Source organism: Lagopus leucura, unplaced genomic scaffold (assembly GCF_019238085.1).
Source record: "Lagopus leucura isolate 7727_CA_CO unplaced genomic scaffold, USGS_WTPT01 Super-Scaffold_100015, whole genome shotgun sequence".
Classification (NCBI taxonomy): Eukaryota; Metazoa; Chordata; class Aves; order Galliformes; family Phasianidae; genus Lagopus; species Lagopus leucura.
This window is the reverse complement of record NW_024962269.1, coordinates 9,792,589-9,813,085: the sequence shown is the minus strand read 5'-3', so window position 1 is coordinate 9,813,085 and position 20,497 is coordinate 9,792,589. Positions and strand designations below refer to the sequence as shown.

At 41.4% G+C, this 20,497-nt stretch overlaps 1 protein-coding gene across 2 annotated transcripts in view; it reads left to right on the top strand.

Moving 5' to 3' along the window:
* Positions 1-4,084: 4,084 nt before the first annotated feature.
* Positions 4,085-20,497, top strand: part of ARNT2 (aryl hydrocarbon receptor nuclear translocator 2) — a 92,907-nt gene continuing 76,494 nt past the window's right edge. Inside the window, exon 1 of one of the 2 annotated variants that reach the window (XM_042876054.1) lies at positions 4,085-4,194. In XM_042876054.1, the coding sequence (XP_042731988.1) occupies positions 4,164-4,194 (31 nt within the window). In that variant the 5' untranslated portion in view covers positions 4,085-4,163. Of the gene's footprint in view, positions 4,195-4,352; positions 4,427-20,497 lie in introns of those variants that run through there. The other variant, XM_042876055.1, reaches the window with a different exon arrangement.

The window sequence follows — 20,497 nt, the reverse complement described above, 5'->3', positions numbered from 1 at the left end:
GCACGGAGAATTTAACAGCAATAACCATCATAGAAACTGAATTTCTATACCTCCAGGACTGAACAGAGATTAATGTAACTTCCACATTCTTACCAAGGTATTTTATTATACTTTATGAGAACAATACAATTTCCTCTTAAACGATATGGGGCAGTTTTAAGAACAAGGCTGTAATTTCTTAACAAATGCTTTGAAGACCTTCAGGTGATTGTTCATTTTTAAAATGTCATGATTTTCTCCATAGCTTATTTAGGCAAGTGTGGTCATCCACACATGACAAAACAAAATTAAAAAGGGCACTTAATATTCCAGCTGCCAGCAGTTGGGTGGATGGGGTTGCTTAATATACACGTATTGCTCCAAACTGTCCAAGACTTTTGGATAAATTAAGTGCAATATATTAATGCAATTGCAGTGGCAACACAAACCACGTAGCTGGGAGGTCTTTTTACAGTATGAGACATTATTAACGTGTCCCTGGTTCTGATTATACCAGATTAAAATGTTTGAAATTTTACCTACTTTCTTTATCTCCCCAGGAGAGTAAATGCTGTTGAGGAGCTGAATTCTCACTGTTTCAGACCTTGGTGTTCAGCTGTTTTAAAGTGGAATTGCCATAGACTGGAAAAATAGCCGAATGACCTTTTATATACATACATACATACATATATATATATATTTGACACATTTTTTCCTTCACTTCGAATTATTACCTTTTTCCTTTGCTTCTGGACTTCATTGATCCAGGGTGGATAAACCAGCTTGAAAACACTCATTTCTTCATACGAAATAATAATTTAAATAACCAACACAACACAACACGACTTTCCACTATTCAAAAGAAATAAAAACCTCTTAGAAATTTTTATTGCACGGCACGGGACAAAAACACATGGGGAGATAGAAATTCAAGTTTCCCAACTTGCAGATCAGTGCTGAAATTTCAAAGGAAATGTGTTAATGAGAAACAATTATAGTGTGCTGCAGTGCTTAACTGATCTATTTGTAGTTCTAGTGCCAAGATGCAGAAGACACATCTATGCTGAGCACTAGTGTCAGTGATAATAGGCCTCTAAATTGGAAACGATCATTACAAAGACACCAACCAGACTCTTTCTCTGGTACATAATAACAAGATTGAGATAAAAATCACTTTTCCTAATTTGTTCCCTTTCCTGTTGCTGCACATCCTGTCAACATTTGTTTTTAATTATATTAATATGGTAAATGAAGCACCCCGTTGTGCCTCACAAAGAGTAAATCTCTCTCAGATTGCTGTATGTATATATTTTCTCTTGGTACTGATAATGTGTTGTTTAATCTCAGTGAGTGTAAGGGTATAGATCAGTGCTGGAACCCCATCCCCTAGGAATTGTGCTTCAGCCAGCGGAACTGGGAACGATCTTGTAGAAATGAAACGGTACCTAGTTTATTTCACACTGTACTGTGAACCCATTCTTTGTGTCACAGAGAAAGCAAACACACGCCATGCGTTTCCACCATTACTAGAACATGCTTCAATAGCAGTGATGATTTCTTTCATCAGTTACCGCTGTTAGAGATCTCAGCACAGACATGGAAAGGCTCAGAAGGACACAGCAAGGAAATTGTTCATTCCAGATAAGTAGAGGACAGTTCAATTCATTTATGGATTGTTTCTAAAAGACTCTGCTAAAACTACCTATTAAGATAGAGGAGATGGGGAGGAGGGAGAATCAATCTCATCTCTCAATCTAAGTGAACAAAGAATTGCATGTGAAGCTGAACGGAGTGAATAACAAAGCTCACACCAAACCCAAAGGAAAAGAAAAAAGAGCCTTATTTTGCATAATTATGTCTGAATTGCACTAAATTTGACAGAACATGTTCCATTATAAGCCCTAAGGTCATATTTAGGTGGAGCAAAACATCAGATATACTGGCTGCAGTGTGCTTTTTCTGGTCTAATCTAAAGTCTCATGGGACAGCATGCAAGGGGACGGCATGCACAGTTGAAGAGCTTTGGTTTAAATTCAGTTGTTTGGTTTATTTGATACGTGTGTTGAAAGCTATGACAGCACTCTGTCAGATCTCTACGTTTCTGGGGTGGCTTTCTTATCTCTAAAATAGAAATGAAATAGAAGATATTAATGTTGCTCTGTTAAGAGAGTGATAAGGTTTAACTCGTGAATATTTGTAAATGGCTTCACAGGACACTTCAAAAGTGCCCGATGCACAGTGTGTTTTTTAAATGGTGTTTTACCAGTGCTACCGTGCCAAGGGTTTGGTTGAAGCTTGTGTTTAAAGTGATGTCACCGAGGCTCATGGCAGAGCTTTCATGGTCAGTACTACCTGCATAATTTGAACACGGGTCTTCATAGATACCCAAAGGAACAGAGCTTTGCCCTGTACCCTGGGGTAACTTACTCAGAATGAGCTTTTTCTCCCTAAAGTAAGAATCTAGAGATACTATGACCAAGGTTCTAAAATGACAGTAACAGTCCTGTTTGAATGAAAACAAATTGTATTTACAGAATTGCTGATACAGCACGGTCTTCTTGTACTATCAGCATAAAATGTAGGAATTAAGAAGGCAAATAAGAGCATCCCAAACTCAACAGCATGAGGAGGCACTAAAGCAGCAAGACGTTAAAAAACAGCCCAACATCTCATAGGCAAAAATAAATAAATCAAAGATAAAGTAAACTTTCTAGATAAGCAGGAGCATTTTAACGCTATCCTGATAAAATTAATCTACAAAAACGAGTCAACAGTTTCCATATTTTCTCCATCTTTCTGCAAATTTACATCCTCATGGCTGAACTGTTTCAGGTTACTTATTGATCAAAGTAAGGGAGCGATGTGCAATTTTTTTTGCCTTGAGTGATTCCATTAACTTCTGCAGGACTGCTTGGGGCCACCAAGCACAGTCGAGTGAAGCCGCTTAACAATTAACAAACCTCACAGTGTTCCAAGGGCGTGAAAGAGCCAAAAGCCATTGCAATACAGGTTTGCTTTGTTAGTACTGCATATACACTACATGTGACTGCCGCAGTTGTCACATGGGTTGCTTCCACCAAATCATGCAGCTTGTTAATTAGTTATTGAATTGAGTTGGAAGGGACCCTTAAGGGTCATCTGGTCCAACTCCCCTGCACTGAACAGGGGACGATGAGACATAGATGTAATTTGTATATACACATCTGGGAGGAGCGTGGTCGCCTGTCTGAATTCCTTGATTCTTTTTTCCATTCAAGAGCCCCAGGAACTGGGAGGTCAGGATATTAGGAGAGAAGGTTCTTCACCAGCGGGTGGTGGGCATGGAGCAGACTTCCCAGGGCGCTGGGCAGTCCTGAGCTGCAACATCAAGATCTCCTAGAGATTGGGTCCAATTTTTGGGTGGCCACATGTGGAGCCAGAGTTTGGACTCTATGATCTTTATGGGTCCCTTCCAACTCAGGATATTCTATGGTTCTATGATTCAGTTATAACATTTCAATTAGAAGCACAATGAAATCAGTATTATTAATAATAGACAAAGTCTCTTTGTAAGCATGACCAACTGGAACCATCACATCTTCCACCTCCAGACATTGGCAGCGTATTTGTGACTTGAAGACGCTACCGGACCTCATTTTTCCCCCAGAAAGCTGTAGAGCGTTTGCCCAGCTGAACCCCATCCCACTCTACTGCGAGTGCGTTCACCGCAGCAGAACCCCGCGGGCTGAAGGACCGGAAGCCACGGTCGCGGGCCTCGGCTCGAGAGCTCTCCCTCAGGAGCCGCGCCCTGCCAGGACCGCTCCACGGCCACGGGTTCGAACCTCGAGGGGGGCGGCAGTTCCGGGAGCGGAGCCCGGCGCTCTCACACCGGGCTTCGGCCGGGGGTCCCGCTCGGGCTCCGGCGGGAGCGGGCGTAGCGCACATGTGCGGCCGCCTGGCACATGCTCACTGCGCGCGGCGCATGAGCAGAGGCGGCGCGGGGCCATCGGACATCTTGGGCCGCCCCGCACCGAGCGGGGAACGCCGTTGCCGCCGCCGCCGGGCCCCGGGGCGGGAGCAGCCCGACAGCCTCCGCGCCTCCCGCCTCGCCCGCCCCGGCGCCGGCTGCCGCCCCCGCCTCCCCCGCGCCGCTCAGAGCATCCCTCCTCCCCTTTGCGTTTGTCTTAATTCCGCTCAGAGACAAGATGGCAACGCCGGCGGCGGTAAACCCTCCCGGTGAGTAGCGCTGCTGCCGGTTCGCCCCGCGTGTCCCGGCCGCACGGCGCGGCCCCGCCCGCCGCAGGCACGCAGCGCCTGGGAACGCGGTGCGGAGGGCGGCAGCGCTGCCCGTGCGGCGGGAGAGGCTGAGCTGCTCGGGGGGTCCCTCACAAGCATCGGCTCCATCCTGGTCTACGGGCACGGGGAGCCGGGTGTCGACAACGCAGGTTGTCGCTGCGTTTGCCAAAAGGTGCAATAATAGTGTTGGATTTTTTTGTTTGTTTGTTTGTTAATAACTTATGAAAAGAAGGAACTGAACTGCATTTTTATCTTTGAGTTCTTTGCTGGGGAAGGCTTTCCCTGAGGTGGCGGTGGGTCTGTGTGGAGTGCCGTAGTGGATATTGCTGTGATGCACTTTGACCGGCTCAGCGTTGGGTTGCCTGGTGTCCAGTATGAAACACAGTGGCACAGCGGAGCTTGCACCGAGCTCAGTGCCAATGAGCACTTTCATCAGAAGTGGATCCAGTTGTATGTCTTTTCATTTCGTTGTATTTCCTCGTCACTGTCAGTTCTGATTGCAAGTGGTGTGCTTGAGTGAACCTAACACCAAAATGTTGTCCTTGTTGCTTTCACCCCCTTGTGAACGCTGTGACACACACAACTGGTGTATTTCAACCAGCAGCAGTAAAGGAGGCAGGAGCAATCCAGTCGGATTGAGTTTTTGTTTTCAAATTCTATGTATTAAACGAAAATCAGTATTTAATGATGGGTTATCAAATGTGTTTTATTTAGCGTCTAGGCTACCATGTTGTGCACGATAGCAGAATTCCACCGTGCATGCACGTGGCACCAGTCAGCAAGTGGTTTCGAGCAGCTGAAGCTTGGTTTGTTTCTTACTCTCTGCTCCTCCTAAGCTATGCAACAGGAGCAGCCCCAGCCACGTGCAGGTCTGTGCTCAAACCGCTGGGTTTAGTAAATCTGGCAGCTCTTTGGCACCAGCCTCTTTCCCCTGTTCCTGCCCACCTGCAGCTGCAGCCAGCAAAGCTGTGGTTACATAAGAGGTATATATGCACCTCACGAAAGAGCAGCCTCTAAGCATGGCTTTGCATTTGTTCCTCTGTGACCCAGGGAATGCACATGTTGTGAATTTAGGGAGAGCTTATGGGAAATAGGAGCAGCGTTGGCTGTATGCGTTGTGGTCCTCAGACTATTCAGCGCAGATTGCAGGTCCACAGAAAGGATGAGGGAACGAGCTGGTTTCCTGAGGTGAACTAATGCGTGCTTCTGTAAGGCTGAGGTCACAGCATCTTGTTGCTCCACTGCTAGGTAGTCAGAGCAGAGCTGAGCTGGAAGACAACTCATTAGCTCTTAGTGATCCTCCCACGGTATTTGCGTGTGAGTGCTGCTGTCAGACAAATGCATGGGCAAAGTCAAAATGAGATTTTGAACTGTGTTCTGCAGTGTTCACAGTGTTTCCTCTACCACAGACAGAAGGTAGAGCTGCACAACGTATCTTGGTTTATGCTATATTGTTTGACATGGTAGCAGTCTCTTTATTTTTTTATTCTGGACTAGCTGTGAAGCAGTACAGAGAAGCAGAATCAAAAGCTTTGCTGAGAGGATTTGATGACTGCTGTTTTCTTCCTGGGCCAGATCCTCAGTTGGAGTCAGATGAAAGCAGCCCTATTAGTATTGGTGAAGCTGCACTGCCTTATGCCAGCTGACTTCCTGATCCACGATGTTATGGGAGCACAATAGAGAGATTAACTTGTTAAGCATCTTTAATGATGATTAGAAATTACAATATGATTAAATTTTTATTAAGCAATTGTCTGGGGTTCTAATAACATTTGGTAATTTAGGCAGGACATTAACCTACAGCTACCACAATACAAATACGTGTGGCGTTAGTCATATCCTAAGTAGTGGAATGGGGATTATCAGATGCAGAAAGCCGGGTGTTCTGTGGTTCTGAGGATGAAAGTCCTTCCATGTGGTATCTCCTGGTGCACAGCCACGTGCTGCTGTGTGCTGTTACCTCCTCTCACATGCTAGATGCAGATTGATCCATTTTTCCTGATTTCCTTGCAAGGAAGGGTTTGAGTAGCCAGAACTCATGGAAGTTGGAGCAGCTTGCAACCCGTCCTTGTTAGGGCTTGTGGGAATTGCAGTGACAGGAACGGGGTGGTGACAGAGACATGGCCACCCCTGCTGATGGTTCATGGTGGTGAAGGGGCTCGTCCATTGCTGCAGTGGGACATTGCACTGATGAAAGTGAGGGGCTCTGAAGAGTGATCTCCTGTACAGCTCTTGCTGTATGATTGACCTTAGGAATATGATCTGGTTGGAAGTACTTTGTTCATTTGTCATAATTCAGATGACTAACTGAACACAATGCAGGTGTGTGGGAAGTTCATCTGCATTGGCACAAAGCAGCAGAGTTAATTTATTTCCTCCTGAAATAAGATTGGCATGTTAAGTGGTTTTTAAGAACAAAAAAATTGTGGGGGTGTAACAAGCATTTCATAAATTACTGCTTGCAGCAAAGAAACTTAATGCCACATCTGTTTTAAATATATGTATTTTTGGGATGCAAACTTGTCTGTAACTGTTGTTACTTGGAGGTCAAATTCTGCTTAACTTGCAATGAAGTCGGTGATGTGGTGATTCTTGTATTAGTCCATTTAGGATGAAAATGTAGAACTCATAATGAAAACAATGTTTTATTTTCCTTATTAAGTGGTCTTGGGTGAAAAGTTCCTTTTCGTTCCCAGGGTATCCAGCTGGAATGGAAAATGGGAGAGTGGTTTGCCTGCACCTGTAGCTCTCACATATTCAACACAGAGCTCAGTTGTTGGTTTTACTGCAACAGTAGTAGCAGCTTTGCCCTTCATTTACTGTGTAGGCTATGCAATAAACCCCGACATCAATTCTACAGCATTCTGTGCGTTCTACTGATGGTGGGCTGTAATGGGCTTGAATGTTTCTGGGATGCAAACAAGTAGTCGTTTCTAAGATGATGTTAAAACAAAGATCTCAGAAGCTCAACACACATTAAAATGTGGGATCCATAAAGTACTGATCCCTTCCTTCTTTTTTTTTCATGTCTTTGCATGAATTTGCTAGCAGAATTTGCTCTTCTTTCATTCAAACTGTGTTGTGAGATGATAGTGCTTATTGGATTGTTCTCTGATAGTATCCTGACCTTCAGGACCGTGTGCGGAGCAGCAAATTTCTTGTTACTTTTTATCTACAAGATAAGAAACATTTCATTTTAAAGTATCTCTTCTGTCACAGAGTATTTATTTAAAATTTGCGTATGCAGCTTATGGTTAGTTTCAAATATTTTTTCAAATAGAATAATGTTTTCCTGAGGCTCTTAATAAAAATGCACAACAATACAGGCAGTGCTGATGCCTGTAATACCATATGGTTTTGCTGTTTTTTCTTTCCAGTAAGAAAAATTGCTGTAGAGATTAAGTAGGAAAGGCAAAAAGCAGCCATTTCAAAACAATCAAGGCAAATAACACCTTTGAGTTAGTGATTATTGTTATTAAGAGGACAGAAATGGGGCTGTCATTAGGAAGATGAATGCAGAGATTATGCTTAAATGGCTTGTGAAGATCAGATGTGCGGGTAGTTTAGGGTAATTTTTTTAGACTTAGTACTTCATAACTGACAAATAAGAATGGGAGTGTGTTAATTCAGTGCTAACTGAAGAAAGTGCAGTGCTATTAAAACTTGCAATAGAAAATGGAAAGAGGGGGCCTTGAGTTTAAGACCCTTGGGGGATTTAGATCTGCCTGTAGCAAGGTCTCCTTGGGTGGCCAGAAGTACTTGGAGGGAGTTTTGGGAAAGAAATCTGAAAATTCAGAGCAATGCCCTCACCCATTCAGTAGGATGGTTTTGCAGAATAATAGATTTGCTGGCCCAAACAGGCAGGAATTCAGAAATTCCAGAAATCTTGGATGTTGGGTCAGTATACAAACACTTGGCACTTGTTTGTTCTTGCCAACAACACTTCTTTTGTTCCAATGTAAAGCATTTCCTCTCAGTCCATGTCTATCCAGCATTCTGTTTAAAGAGAAAGAGAAAGTTGTGTAAGGCTGCTTTTGTACATTTTAGCTTCTGATTCTAATCCAAAGTGGATGCGTAGTGTAAGTGAAGTTTAAAAATAAGAAATACTAATAATGAATCATTCATCATTTACTATTGCAAAAATCAAAACCAAAAAGCAAGTTGATCTTGGTAGGCAGGTATCTAAATTAATATTTGAGTATGGAGGGTGTGCTTTCGGTCAACGAAATGAAAAGCATTGCCCTGTTTAGTTAGCACATTCTTGGAAGATCTTCAAGCATCAGTCTGATGTTCTTATACCTGTTTGATTTTTCTTGCTGTTCAAGTCTGCTGTTCTTAATTGGTGGAATAAATTCTCATGGACCAGATCTGTGCTTCGTGGCTACTCCTAAAAGTGACAAAACATTATTGCATATCAGCAAGCGTTGGCCTGGCAGATGGATAAGTTACAAGCTTTGAAACTCAAAAGCCAAACATAGAATGCCAATTTTTTTCAGAAGAGTTATTTGAAACTTTGAGTGCTCACCGCTTCAAATGGGTTTGTGTAGAAAAATGGCAAAATGAATAAAGCATCTTTTGTATGTCCTGGTATTACAGTTTATGTGAATTAATGGCCATAGTCGTGCAGTGAGTAATGGATTGGAATCCTCAGCTGTAATTTCCCTTTTTGTAACCAAACCAAAGCACATGGAGAAAGAGACCTCCTTTGTTTTGGATGCTCTACGTTTTGAGCAATGTTTCTAGTTTTTCTGTTTCTTCTCCTTGTCAGCTGTTATTTCCATTCTCCGGCCTTTCTCCCATGTTCCTATCCTCTGCTTTCCATTCTGCGTCCCACTTTACATTGGCTCCTCGAAGGGTGTTGTTAAAATGTAAATGCATCCTGCAATTGTACTGCTGCTTCCCTATAGTCTATCAACAGCTTATGAGTTCAGCCTTTACAGTCCATGGGTAGCATCTGAGCTCCTTAGGTAAAAGCCGTTCTTCTGTTACAAGTAGCAGCGGCGCTACCTTTCACGTAACAAAGCAGGTATTTTAAAGTATAATCAATTGGCTCAAATTAGAACCATCCATTGGTTTATTTCTTCTCTACATGTCTATATGTTGCTGTTCTGTTCAGGCACAGCTCCTAACGTTAATTTTAAGTGTTTGCATTTGGGCTGCTGCTGTTTTTCTCATCTAAGTGTCAGTTGCATTTGACAAATAGAATAACAAAATAATCATTTTTTTTCTCTAATCAACGAAAAATGGTGTTGAATTGCTTAATTACTGGCTTTTCCTGCATACAGATGGGAAAGCTTTTCAGGTAAGTTGCTCATACAAAATGCCTGAAATGGGTAGTAATTAACAACTGGCTCTTCATTGGTATGTTAATTGTGCTGCCATTTGTCCTGGTGCCTGTCCTTGTTTAAGTGCTCGGTTACACTGAACTGAAGCGTTCTCTTCCTGGCAAACACGGAATGTATCAGAACAGTTTGACTCCGAGATATATGCAAATATTTTATGGGAAGCAGCATGCCAGTAAATCACTGAGGTGCGAAGAGCAAAAACACTGCGGATTTGTATTCTGCAGAGGTAAAAGCAAAATCTGTTTCTGTGGAATGTATGGGCGTGATTTTGAAAAATGTTCTCCATTACGTTTCCAGTAATAGTCCAGAACTCAATTTTAGGTAAGTGGATGGCTGAGGGGACTTGTTCCTGTTGGCTGTGCCCTTTAGGGAAGGTAGGTGGGCAACTGAGCACTGGGAGATGCTTCTCTCAATGCGTGTGTTTGTGAAACTGCATTGCCTGTAACAAAAGGGGTGGAAAATCAAGCTGAACTGGAAATGCTTTTAGAACTTGAGGTAAGACAGGTTATTTTGGATGCAAGGAGAGTTAAAGTAACTTCTTGTGTATGGATCATGGCAATGGTTTCAAATCTTATTTAATTCGCTTCTGAGAACACAGATTGCCTTCTGTTACGTGGATGGTGCTTTGCACAGGGCAGCCCCAACCTCCAGGTGTTACTGCAGTGGATAAAACCAGGCTGCCTCTGGCGTGTATCTTTAGGTTATTCAGTGCTGTCCTGAAGAAGGGCTGAGCAGTGATGCAAAACGAAACCAGGATTTTAGTTTGCTAAGCCTCTGTCGCATCGAAAACTGTTGGTCTTCGTAGTGCTTTGTGAAGTCAGCAACCCCGGAAAGTAGGTGCTGATTTTGCAACAGTAGCCATAAGAGAATTACAGTTCTTGTAGCCACAGCCACTGAGAAGGAGCTTAAGTACACAGGAGCTGTGCAGGCAGGCCCTGTGACTGCCTTCAGCAAAACTCAGGTCACGCTGCCTGCTCCTGTGAGTCATGTTCTTGCTGTTTTGTATGGGGACACAGTGGTTTCCTCCCATTTAATTTTTTAGGGCATCTTTACGAGATTGCCTTGCTCTTTATGCATTCTATTCCCCTGTATATCCTCTGTTTTCTGTAATGAGTGGTGATTTGACTAAAAGAAAGCAGGGCTGCGTAATGAGAACTGCCCTTTGTTAGGGGATTTTCAGCAGCCTTTGCAATAGGATGGCCAATCTTTGGAAGTATGTAAAGGTTTTCGTGTTCCTGGGATAAATATTCTTTTGCTAATTTGTCTTGTTGATGTTTTCATATAAAAAAGGATGACGTTTAATTTGCTGGGCAGTCAGCTTTGTGGGAATAGCAATTGCTGCATTGAACGTTTGAAGTATGCATTTTCATTGTTGAATTTAAAGTAAATGAGCCATCATGAGAAAAATACAGGACCATTTTCAAGCTCGTTTATGAAGACTGGAAAAGAAGAATGCTTTCTGAATACGTGGGCACAGTCAAAAGGTGGACTGCTGTCCAAGTAATTGTTCTTCAGCTGCGTTCTTCAGCCGGCATTGACTGTGAGACACAGTTTGGATGGAAGAGGTCTGACTGTCCACCTCCACTGCACCAGTGCCCAGTGTAGGGCTGGGTTTGGCTACCTCTGACAGTAACCATTAGCAGTTGAGGTGCTGAGGGCAGGTTTCCCTCTGAGTCATGGTGGTGATTTCCTGCATAGAAAGCAGTGGGCTGAAGCATTAAGTAGGCCTTAAACGAATATAATAGTCTCCAAAAGTCTCCTGTTAAAAAATAAAACTGCAAGAGGGGATTTTCTTCTTTCATTGTAGCTGATGGCATTGAGTTGTGCAGTTTTATAGGAGTCTTTTGTTGCTCTTGTAAGTTAATCAAGCTTGAGAGCTGGTTCTTGAATGAGAGCAGTTTTTGCTTTTATTTTTTCTAAATGAGATTGAATGGTTTTGTACTTGCTTTGAAGCTGTGCTCTCTGAGATGTGGTGATAGATCAAATATATTTTGTTGGCCTTTCATTCAACAAACAAGCAAGCATCAGAAATTTCCAAGGTGTTTGCTGACTCAAGACTTATTAATTATTGTTGTTATTTTCTTTTAATGCTGTTCTCCTTCAGCCACTTGAGCCTTTTGGTTCTGAACTGGAAATGGAACTGAGGCTTAGGATTTTAACATCGTAGCGAAAGGTGCCAATCTGAATTTCTTTCACAAGGTTCCTACGGCCTTGATGTAGAATTTCAAGCGGTCATATATTCTAAGCACACAAACTAGCTTTCTCTGTAGCTTTTCCTGTTGTTGATTTGTATTTCTCACTTTGCTTTCCATGCATGTTTTTAAAAAGAAGGCCTTGTAAATACTGAAGTAATTTTTGAGGTTAGGCAGCTGTAAAAGAAAACCTTAATTTTGTGGTGCAGTAATCCAATTAGAAGTAGATAGGTGGTTTTACTGTTGGCATTTTGGTTGGATAGAATCAGTTGGAGATCTGTGGGTGGAAAGAACATTTACATGAAGTTCATGCTGAATTATGTTTTGCTTGAGGAAAACTCTTCATTACTTGCAAAGCTGGCACATGCTTTTTTTATTATTCCTTCTCCAAAGTATTATCTGATGACTGTGATGAAAAGGTTGATATGTCATTAAGGAATTGGTTCTGCCTCATCTACTGATGAAGTGCAAAACCTCTCCTGCCTTTGGCATAATAGAATAAGGTGCATGTAGAACATCAGTCCTTGCCTTATCCTGGGAGGGTTGTGCCTGTGGGAAGTGTTTTGGGATGTGCAGTGATGGCCTTGTCTTGGCATGGGATGCTTGGAGGTCAATAGCATCTCAGTGTCAGCTTTGCATCTCCGCCTGATGAGATTGTTTTTATAAGATGGTCTTCAGGACAAAATGTTCTTTTATCCTTGTTCAATTTAAGATGTCTGTGGTAATTATGAATAAGAATTTCAGAGGCCAATAAATTCCCTCCGTACGGGGAAATTCTTGGCTGTTACAAGCTGCCTGCATTTTTCAGTTTTATTGCTGGCTGGCTGCCTCCTGTCTGCGTTCTCTCGGTCAGCTCTCAGACATGTCTACAAGCTCTGGGCAGGGGTCAGATCTACTCCAGCTTTCCTGCTCAGCCTCTGACAAGTCCTATGGCATCCCTGTGCCTGCCTAGCCATCTGATTTCTTCCTGTTCTCCTGGGTACCATTTGCCTGTCCTGCTTATAGGACTGTGCATTCTGGGATGCTTTCTTCTTTGCATTACAAGATCATTATAAAATAATGTATTTGTGTAAGAGGATGGAGTGCCATCCTGCATCAATAGGGAATATCCTTCTTTCCCCCCGCCCCCCCGTAGTTATGCATATAATTGATAATGTTTTAATAACAGAATTTTATTGCAAACAGGTTTGTGTTGGTCAAGCAAAGAATTTTTCTCCTTTTGGGAAGAAAGGAGATCAAAAGCAGTGTGTGTGTGTGTATGTATGTATCTGTGTGTGTGTGTATATTTGGATAGAGGAGGTCTGACTGTGCCCACCTCCACTGCACCAGTGCCCAGTGTAGGGCTGGGTTTGGCTACTTCTGACAGTAACCATTAGCAGTTGAAGTTCTGATGGCAGGTTTCCCTGTGAGTCGTCATGATGGTGATTTCCTGCATAGAAAGCAGGAAATGGCAGGTGTTATTTATTCTAAGCACATAAATAATGATCAATTTATGTTTGGGTATGGTGTTGGGATAGTTTTTCTTTAGTGTCTTAGAAAAGTATAGCATGAGCATTGACATACAAGCATAGGCATGACATTGCTGAACTAGCAGTGATCCACCTGGCTGTACAATCTCAATAAAGGCTTTACAGTTTATTTCTTGCTCTCTTTACTGATGGTCACTTAGTCTGCCTTTGAAAACATATTGGTTTGTTCTCAGCCAGGTACAATTTCAGTTCAGATTGAGAGCAAAATATTGAATGGCTCATGAGCACAAAAATATGAAACTATGTGAAAAATAGTTTCACTGTGAAAATTATGCGTCATTTTTCAAGTGTTTGGTGGTTGCTTGGGAGCTGAATTTAAAAAATAGGAAAATGCATTATTAGGAAGGATACATGGTTAGTAGGTTAACTTATAATAGTCTTTAAATCAAGTTAATGAGCTTTCTCTGGAAGTAAATATGCTTTCAGAAATCAAATCATGATTCTTCCTGCTGTTGCGATGTAATGATAAGCTATTTGTGGTGGCTTTTTGTTGTTGTGTTTTTTGGTTGTTTTGTAGAAGCATTGGGTTGCTAGCAGTTGTTTGCTTTCTTCTGCAGAGCTCCTGTTGCAGTTGGAACGTGACTGCCAAGCTTGGCATTCAGAGTAATTGTACATGTCCTCTGTACTTGTCTGTGCTGCTCTTCAGTCAGCAAATATGGAAGTTAAAATTTAGTTTGATCAATATTTGTAGACAAATACTCAGCTTGTTTTTTGACAAACATCCAGTTTGTTTGTAGTGAGATTTTTTTCAGTGTCATTCTTCAGTTCCGTGTTTGATGTATCCACAGAACTGTCTGTGTGCTTTTGGGAACAAGTGGCTTGTAATGGATGTCAAATCATGTTTAATATAAATAAGGACATGGGGGGGGGGAGGGGGGGGGAGTTGTAGTATTATATGTTTTCATTTGTGTAGTAGTTTACTGGTTGAACATGCAGTTAGTTTTTTGTATTTTGTAATGGTGAAAAAGCAATAAGGGCATGGCCTTCAGAGCCAGTTGCTTCCTGAAGCAGAGCTTATCTGGAAACATAATTAATTGTCTCTCTTATTTTAAAATTGGTAATTGTGACTAAAGCAAAGTATAAGATTCAGTATTATGAAAACTGTTCAGGAAATAGCTCTGTGAGGAAGTTAAGCAGGTAAAAGTGTTCCAAAATTCATGACAAGTTCTTGGGTATATAGTAAAAGTAAAGGGACACCAAGGAATCTTCTGCAGCCAAACATAGCAGAGTTTTGTACTGATTGTATGCCTATCAAGATTTCTCTTACGCCATATTGTTGGAGTGTTGTGTTTGGAGCATGTGTGGGAATGAAAAAGTCCAGAATGTGAAACAAAAATTGCAAATGCAGCTGCAGTTGAGCTTTCCAAAGCCTGTGGGCTTCTCTTGTTTTTGTTTTTTTTGTTGTTGTTGTTTCTGTTTGCAGACATGAAAGATATAATGCTTGAAATTGCCTAAAAGGCAGAGTGTTCTAATCAGTGTAATTAACAATCGTGGGGCAGTGAAGAGCAGGAAAATCATTAAGACCCTTATTTGTAATTTACTTTTTTTTACTGTCAAAGACATTTATCCTTTATGGAACTAATCTTCAAAGATAAGAGTAGCTACTGCAGGTTGGTATGTCAGAGAATGGAAGTTTGAGATGATGTTCTGAAGGTTGTCCTCTGCTGTCTTCTTCCATTTCTAGATGGAAAAAGATAGGAGGTGTCAATCAGAAAATCTCACTTTCATAGAATCACAGAATGGTTTGGGATGGAGAAGATCTTTAAGATTTTACCTATTGGAGTTTCAGTAAGGAGTAAAATAAATTTAGTATGCTAGGCTCAGGTTGTGTTTTTATAATGGAGTTGTGTGGTTTTTTTCTTCCTCTACTTCTAGAAAGCAAATATTGCCTTGGAAATTGTGAGGAAGAGGAGAAATGGGAAACCACGCTATTTTTAGAGCATTTTTTGTGATGCGTTGTGATGTTCCTTTTAGCAACAGCACACAAATGTTCTTCTTCTTGCTAATAAACTGGGATGTGGAAATACCTGGAAGACCAGTTAATTATCGTAACATCAAATGAGCATCGTTTGCTTGTTGATCAAGCAGAACTGAAGTCATTAGTGCTATCAATAAAATATTGTTTAATGAAAACAAGAGAATTCTGATTACCCAACAGTGCCCAAGGACACTGTAAATATACTGATAATTAAGTGCTTGCTAACAGGAGTTGTTCTGAATAAAATGTAGAATTAACATACTCTTTTGAGTCACGTATCAGAAAAATCTTTGTAATAAATAATGAAGGCATTTGAAGGACATGAGTAACTAATTTAGAGTGAATCAGAGCGGTCTACATTTTAGTCTTTTTAGTTGGACTGTGTTGTTCCTAGGCTTTCCACCTTGCCAGACTGGGTGTTTGTGTAGGCTGGGCTGCATCCCAAAGGCCTCAATGCCCAAAGGTCATTGAGCCCAGCTTGGTCCATGCCTTGTAGGACAGCTTGTGGTCCACTACTGCAACAGTAACAGTCACTTAAATCTTCCACGGTGGGATTGTCAAACAGTTCCTCAGAAATACTTTGTTCACATCCATAATGGTCTTCCTTCTCAGTCCTCTATGACTTGGCCAAGAGAACTGATGACCAGAAATGACATCTCTGGGTGTTTGTGCTGTGCCCTGTTGTAGCGGGCTGGTGGGGCACAAGGTACCACTGCAGTCTAGATCTGGTTCTTCAGAGTCATTCAGAGTTGTAAATTTAGGATGAATATTGTGAATACTTGCACCTGTGAGCTTGGAACATGCTTACATGTTTTTATATAATGAAAACACATTGCAAGAATATTCTATGTTAACAGAGGATTGCACATTAGTTCATTCATGAGGAATATCTCTGCTCAATATTGAAGCTATATCTTGTCAAAGTTCTTTCAGCTTGAATCAAAAGTTGTAGGCATAGAGACTGCCTTGCATGCTGGTGAAATTGGATAACTGACTTTTACTGTAGATAATTTAATAGATGGTATGGACAAGAATCAAGTAAAGTTGACTCTGAAGTTGCAGAAAATGGTTTTCCTCTAAATTCTGTTTTCTTACCTACACCATTATAATTATTAGAGTGGTAATTTCAAAACATTTTCTTCAAATTGAAGTTGAGCTTCTACATGAGTTAAATTGATCTGAGTTCAAAATATACACCAACTTCTGCTGGAAGAAAAATGGCTAGAAAGACAGTAAGAAGCCAGTCTTTCTATTAGGTGAGAAATAGCTTTTAAGTAATCTGAAGCTGATTGACTAAAAATGAAATCTCAGATGATAACATAATAACTGCTCAATAGTTTATCTCTGCACAAACTGTTATTATTTATTTCTCATAAAACAATTGCATAGGAATTTAGTAAAGTACATTATCTCATAAACTTCTGTTCTATGAGATAATTTTCCAAAGGACAACGAACCAAGAAATGGGGGAAGGAAAAACAGCAGTGACAATATAAAGCAAGTAATTGGTCATCAAGAGTAAAGGCATACTATAGCAAGTAGTTTATTTGACTATTTGTGAAATAAACAAATAGTGGGAATTGGCCAATTTCTTACCTTTGTAGAAGAAGCAAGCTTAAACATTGTGTATCCTGTGAAAACTGGCTGTTCTGTCCCTGGCAAAATGTTCTTCAGGCTCAGCATGCCTTTTCCAGCATTGGCCAACAAAGGTGCTTGAAGGAGAATAAACTCAGGGCAAGCATCTACGGGCCTCCCCTGGGTACATTCCCAACCTCCAGCCATGTGTGACTCACAGGCTTCTTGAGCCAGCCCTGATGTTTGTATTTAATAGCACTCAGCGGGTTTCTTTTCCACAGTTTTGAGCAGGATCTAATTCCATATAACCTTCTGACATCCACAGCTTCCTGTTGCAGGGAGCTTGGAGTGTCCCAACTGGTCAGAAAGGCTTGGTGAAAGCAATTGTGTTTGAGGACTGTAGCTGTGAGGACATCCAGCAACGGAGATCACCTGGAAGAGTGCAGGAGCTAGGGATGGTTGGATGGGCAGACGAGACTTAGCAATGTGGAGGCAAATGAACCAGAATTTAGTCAAAATTAGTGCTAATTGTGTTCATGCTAATGGTGGAATGATGTGAGTTTGATGGTGATGAGTTTGTTTTGCTTGCACTGGAACAAACTGAGAGCAACTCTATTGGCTCTTTGCTTTCCTTCTGAGCAACAAAAATGTCAACATCTTATGGAATCCTTTTAACTGACCAGTGGGGTCTTCTGGGGCAGCACCACGTTGCTAATTCAGTGTGGTTGTGCCTGGCTTCAGCATAGCCTCAGCTTCTCTTGCACTTCCACTTTACCTCCTGGTGTTTCATACAGCAAGTATTTTGTTTTAAAAAGAAGAAAAAATGCCCTGTATGTGGATTTCTAACCAAGAGCCAGCCAAAACAAGCTACATGAAACACACTTGTTAAACGATGAATTAATGGACTGAGCGTGATCTATCTCAGAGAAAGCTGAAGGAAAGTCATAGCACTTAATTATTTTTCATCTTGTTTGTTTGCCCAGGCTGGGCGTATGCTTCTTCAGTTACTGTGAGTTCACTAATGCAGCAGCTTTGGCTGCTCTGATACCCAAAATGAGCCATAAGTTGTAATTGCTAGGTTTGACATGGTAAGTAAAAATCACAGAAAATAACTTTGAATGTTACCTTCTGTTTCTTGTGTACAACTTATAACTGTGCAGTTATTTTTGGCAAATACCAAATGTCAGAGGAGGAGGGAGGATCACCATTCATTTTAAGTTGAAAATAATGCATTGTGTGGGAAGCCTGATTTTTTTTGTAATGCAGAATCATTTAATTAGTACACTTGCCACGTGTCACTAGTATCAACGGAAATAATATCAATAAAACTGGGGCAGTTTAAGGCAGAATAAAGTGACAAACTGTTTTATCAGTGCATTGTTGTTTGTGTAGTGGCCTAAGACCAGTGAGGTCGGGTTCAAACAGCACAAGCACTATTGCTGTTGACTGCAGTTGTGCTGTGACCCTTCAAGTAAGCTAAGCTTCTGTCTCTTTTGTTTTAATAAATGTTGAATTCCATCAGTCCCTTATAATTTGTTGGAGGGTGGGTGGGGAGGTGTGAAAGTTTAGCAGGATTTGTCAGCAAAGTTGGATTTGCTAGCATATTAGATGGAGCATGAGGAATAGTTCATCTAAGCCAGATATTGGATAGGTCAAGAAGAGATAACAAGGAATTATGAGTGAGAAGTGGAGAAACAGCTAGGGAAAAATACATGGGAATATGTGAGAAGGTGAATTGGTGTCTTGCAGTTTGTCAGGAAGGTGGGAAGAATGCAGAAGGTACCGAACTAGATGGGAGCAATTCCCCTGTAGTAGATCAAAATGTTACTGGTCAGGGTCTACTTTCAATTTTTTTTTGTTTGCATCTTGCCTCCTTTTGCACATCCTCATGGTGCTGGACTGCAAAGCATGCAGTAGGGGTGCTTTGTACTGAGAGGCCAGGACTTCCCCAACGCGTGCTGTGGGCACAGCGATGAATTGCAGAAGCACCGCAAACAATTTCAGCCCTGTGGCTTCACCTGTTGTTCTCCCAGTCTACTGGTGGGACATATTAGATGCCTGATAGATTTGCTGTGTTGCCCTGATAGCTGTTAGTGCTTTTTCTGGGGTCATGGCAAAGACAGTGGTCTTTGACCATTAGTTAGGGCATCTCTTGTATGGTTTCTGACTGTGTTGCTGATCCGGTCCCCCAAAATGACTGGCTTAACTGCATCATTTTTCCCCTTAGAATTCACTTGTGATGCAGAAGGATGAGAAATCTCATTTAAATTCTTAAGAAAGGAGCATTTCTTTGATAACAACTCACTGTGCCCTAATTTTTCTTCAAGATTATGAGGGGGGCATCCCCCCCTCAAAATACGGAGTATCCTGCTAAATGGAAAAGTGTAAAATTAAGCAAGATTTATCTATCAATCCTAAAAGCTCTCCCTATCTAAGTAACCAGTTCCAGAACCTAAATGGTTAAAGTAGAAAATGTTAGTAATTTTGCTGCAAATAAATTGATCAGTATGCAAGACGGTTGTCACTGGCTGAATCATGGTCCACAGTTAAGGTAAACAGATCTGTGATGACATTTTCTGAGCAGAATACCAATGCTGCTACATTTCTTCCCAGAGGTTTCTGACACTTCTTATATGCGGATAAAATCCCACTCCAGGAAGGTGTTGCTCGCAGGGAAGAAATAGCATCTTTGAAAGAGCCTTCTCTAAAGGTGGGATTTATTGTATTTCCTGATTTATTTGCTGTGAGAATTGTCTTAAAGAACATAGAAGGGGATGTTTTTGCTTTCCTGCTTATTCTCTCAGTGCAGCAGATCTTTCTGATCTGGAATCTATTTAAAGTATCTGGCAGTGAAATTCAATAAAACAGTATTTAGCGGAGTTATCAAAAAGAATGTAAGCACTGTAATTTTTATGGTCTCTGAAAGAGATCTCTCATTTTATAATCTGTGCTTAACATGCAAATGCAATGACTAAATATATAGTTAGGTTTTAGCATAGGTGTTTCTGTGAAATTTTTTTGGCTGTGTGATGGCTTCATATGTTCATTGCCATATTCAAAAGAGATATGCTTTGGTTTATTCTTAAATGTCTCTGTGCTAGTCAGAAATCCCCCACTGCAATTGCCTGCAATCAAAACCTCTTTGCTGACGTGCATCGAACTCCTGAATGACTTTAGAGTATGAAAAATACCAGGAAGGTTTTGAAATCTGTTTTCTCAGAACATATAAAATGTCTGGATGTTGCTAGTAAGGGGAGAGGGTACATGCATAATTCTTCATTTAGCCTTAGATCTACATTTCCTTTGAGGTAAGTGATGTCTCAGTCATTCTATGGATTTGCAGGTGGAAATCTGTTACGTTTGTGTTTATATAAGTAGAATCTTATCAGTTTAATCAGATACCAGTGGCTGCCTTTAATTCTGTTTATTACACTAAATACTGGGGGATAGAAGAGCCCTGTGAGGAGCAGAGCACGCTCAGTGATATCTGACCTGTCAGAGCAACCTGGAGCTGGTCCTTAAAGTTAATGTCAGAGCTCCCAAGTCTGCTAAGTGGGTAACAGCTCCTCTAGGCCAGGGGCTTGAGGTTTGGGTTTGATTTGTTAAGTTTGGGTAAATGAGCCT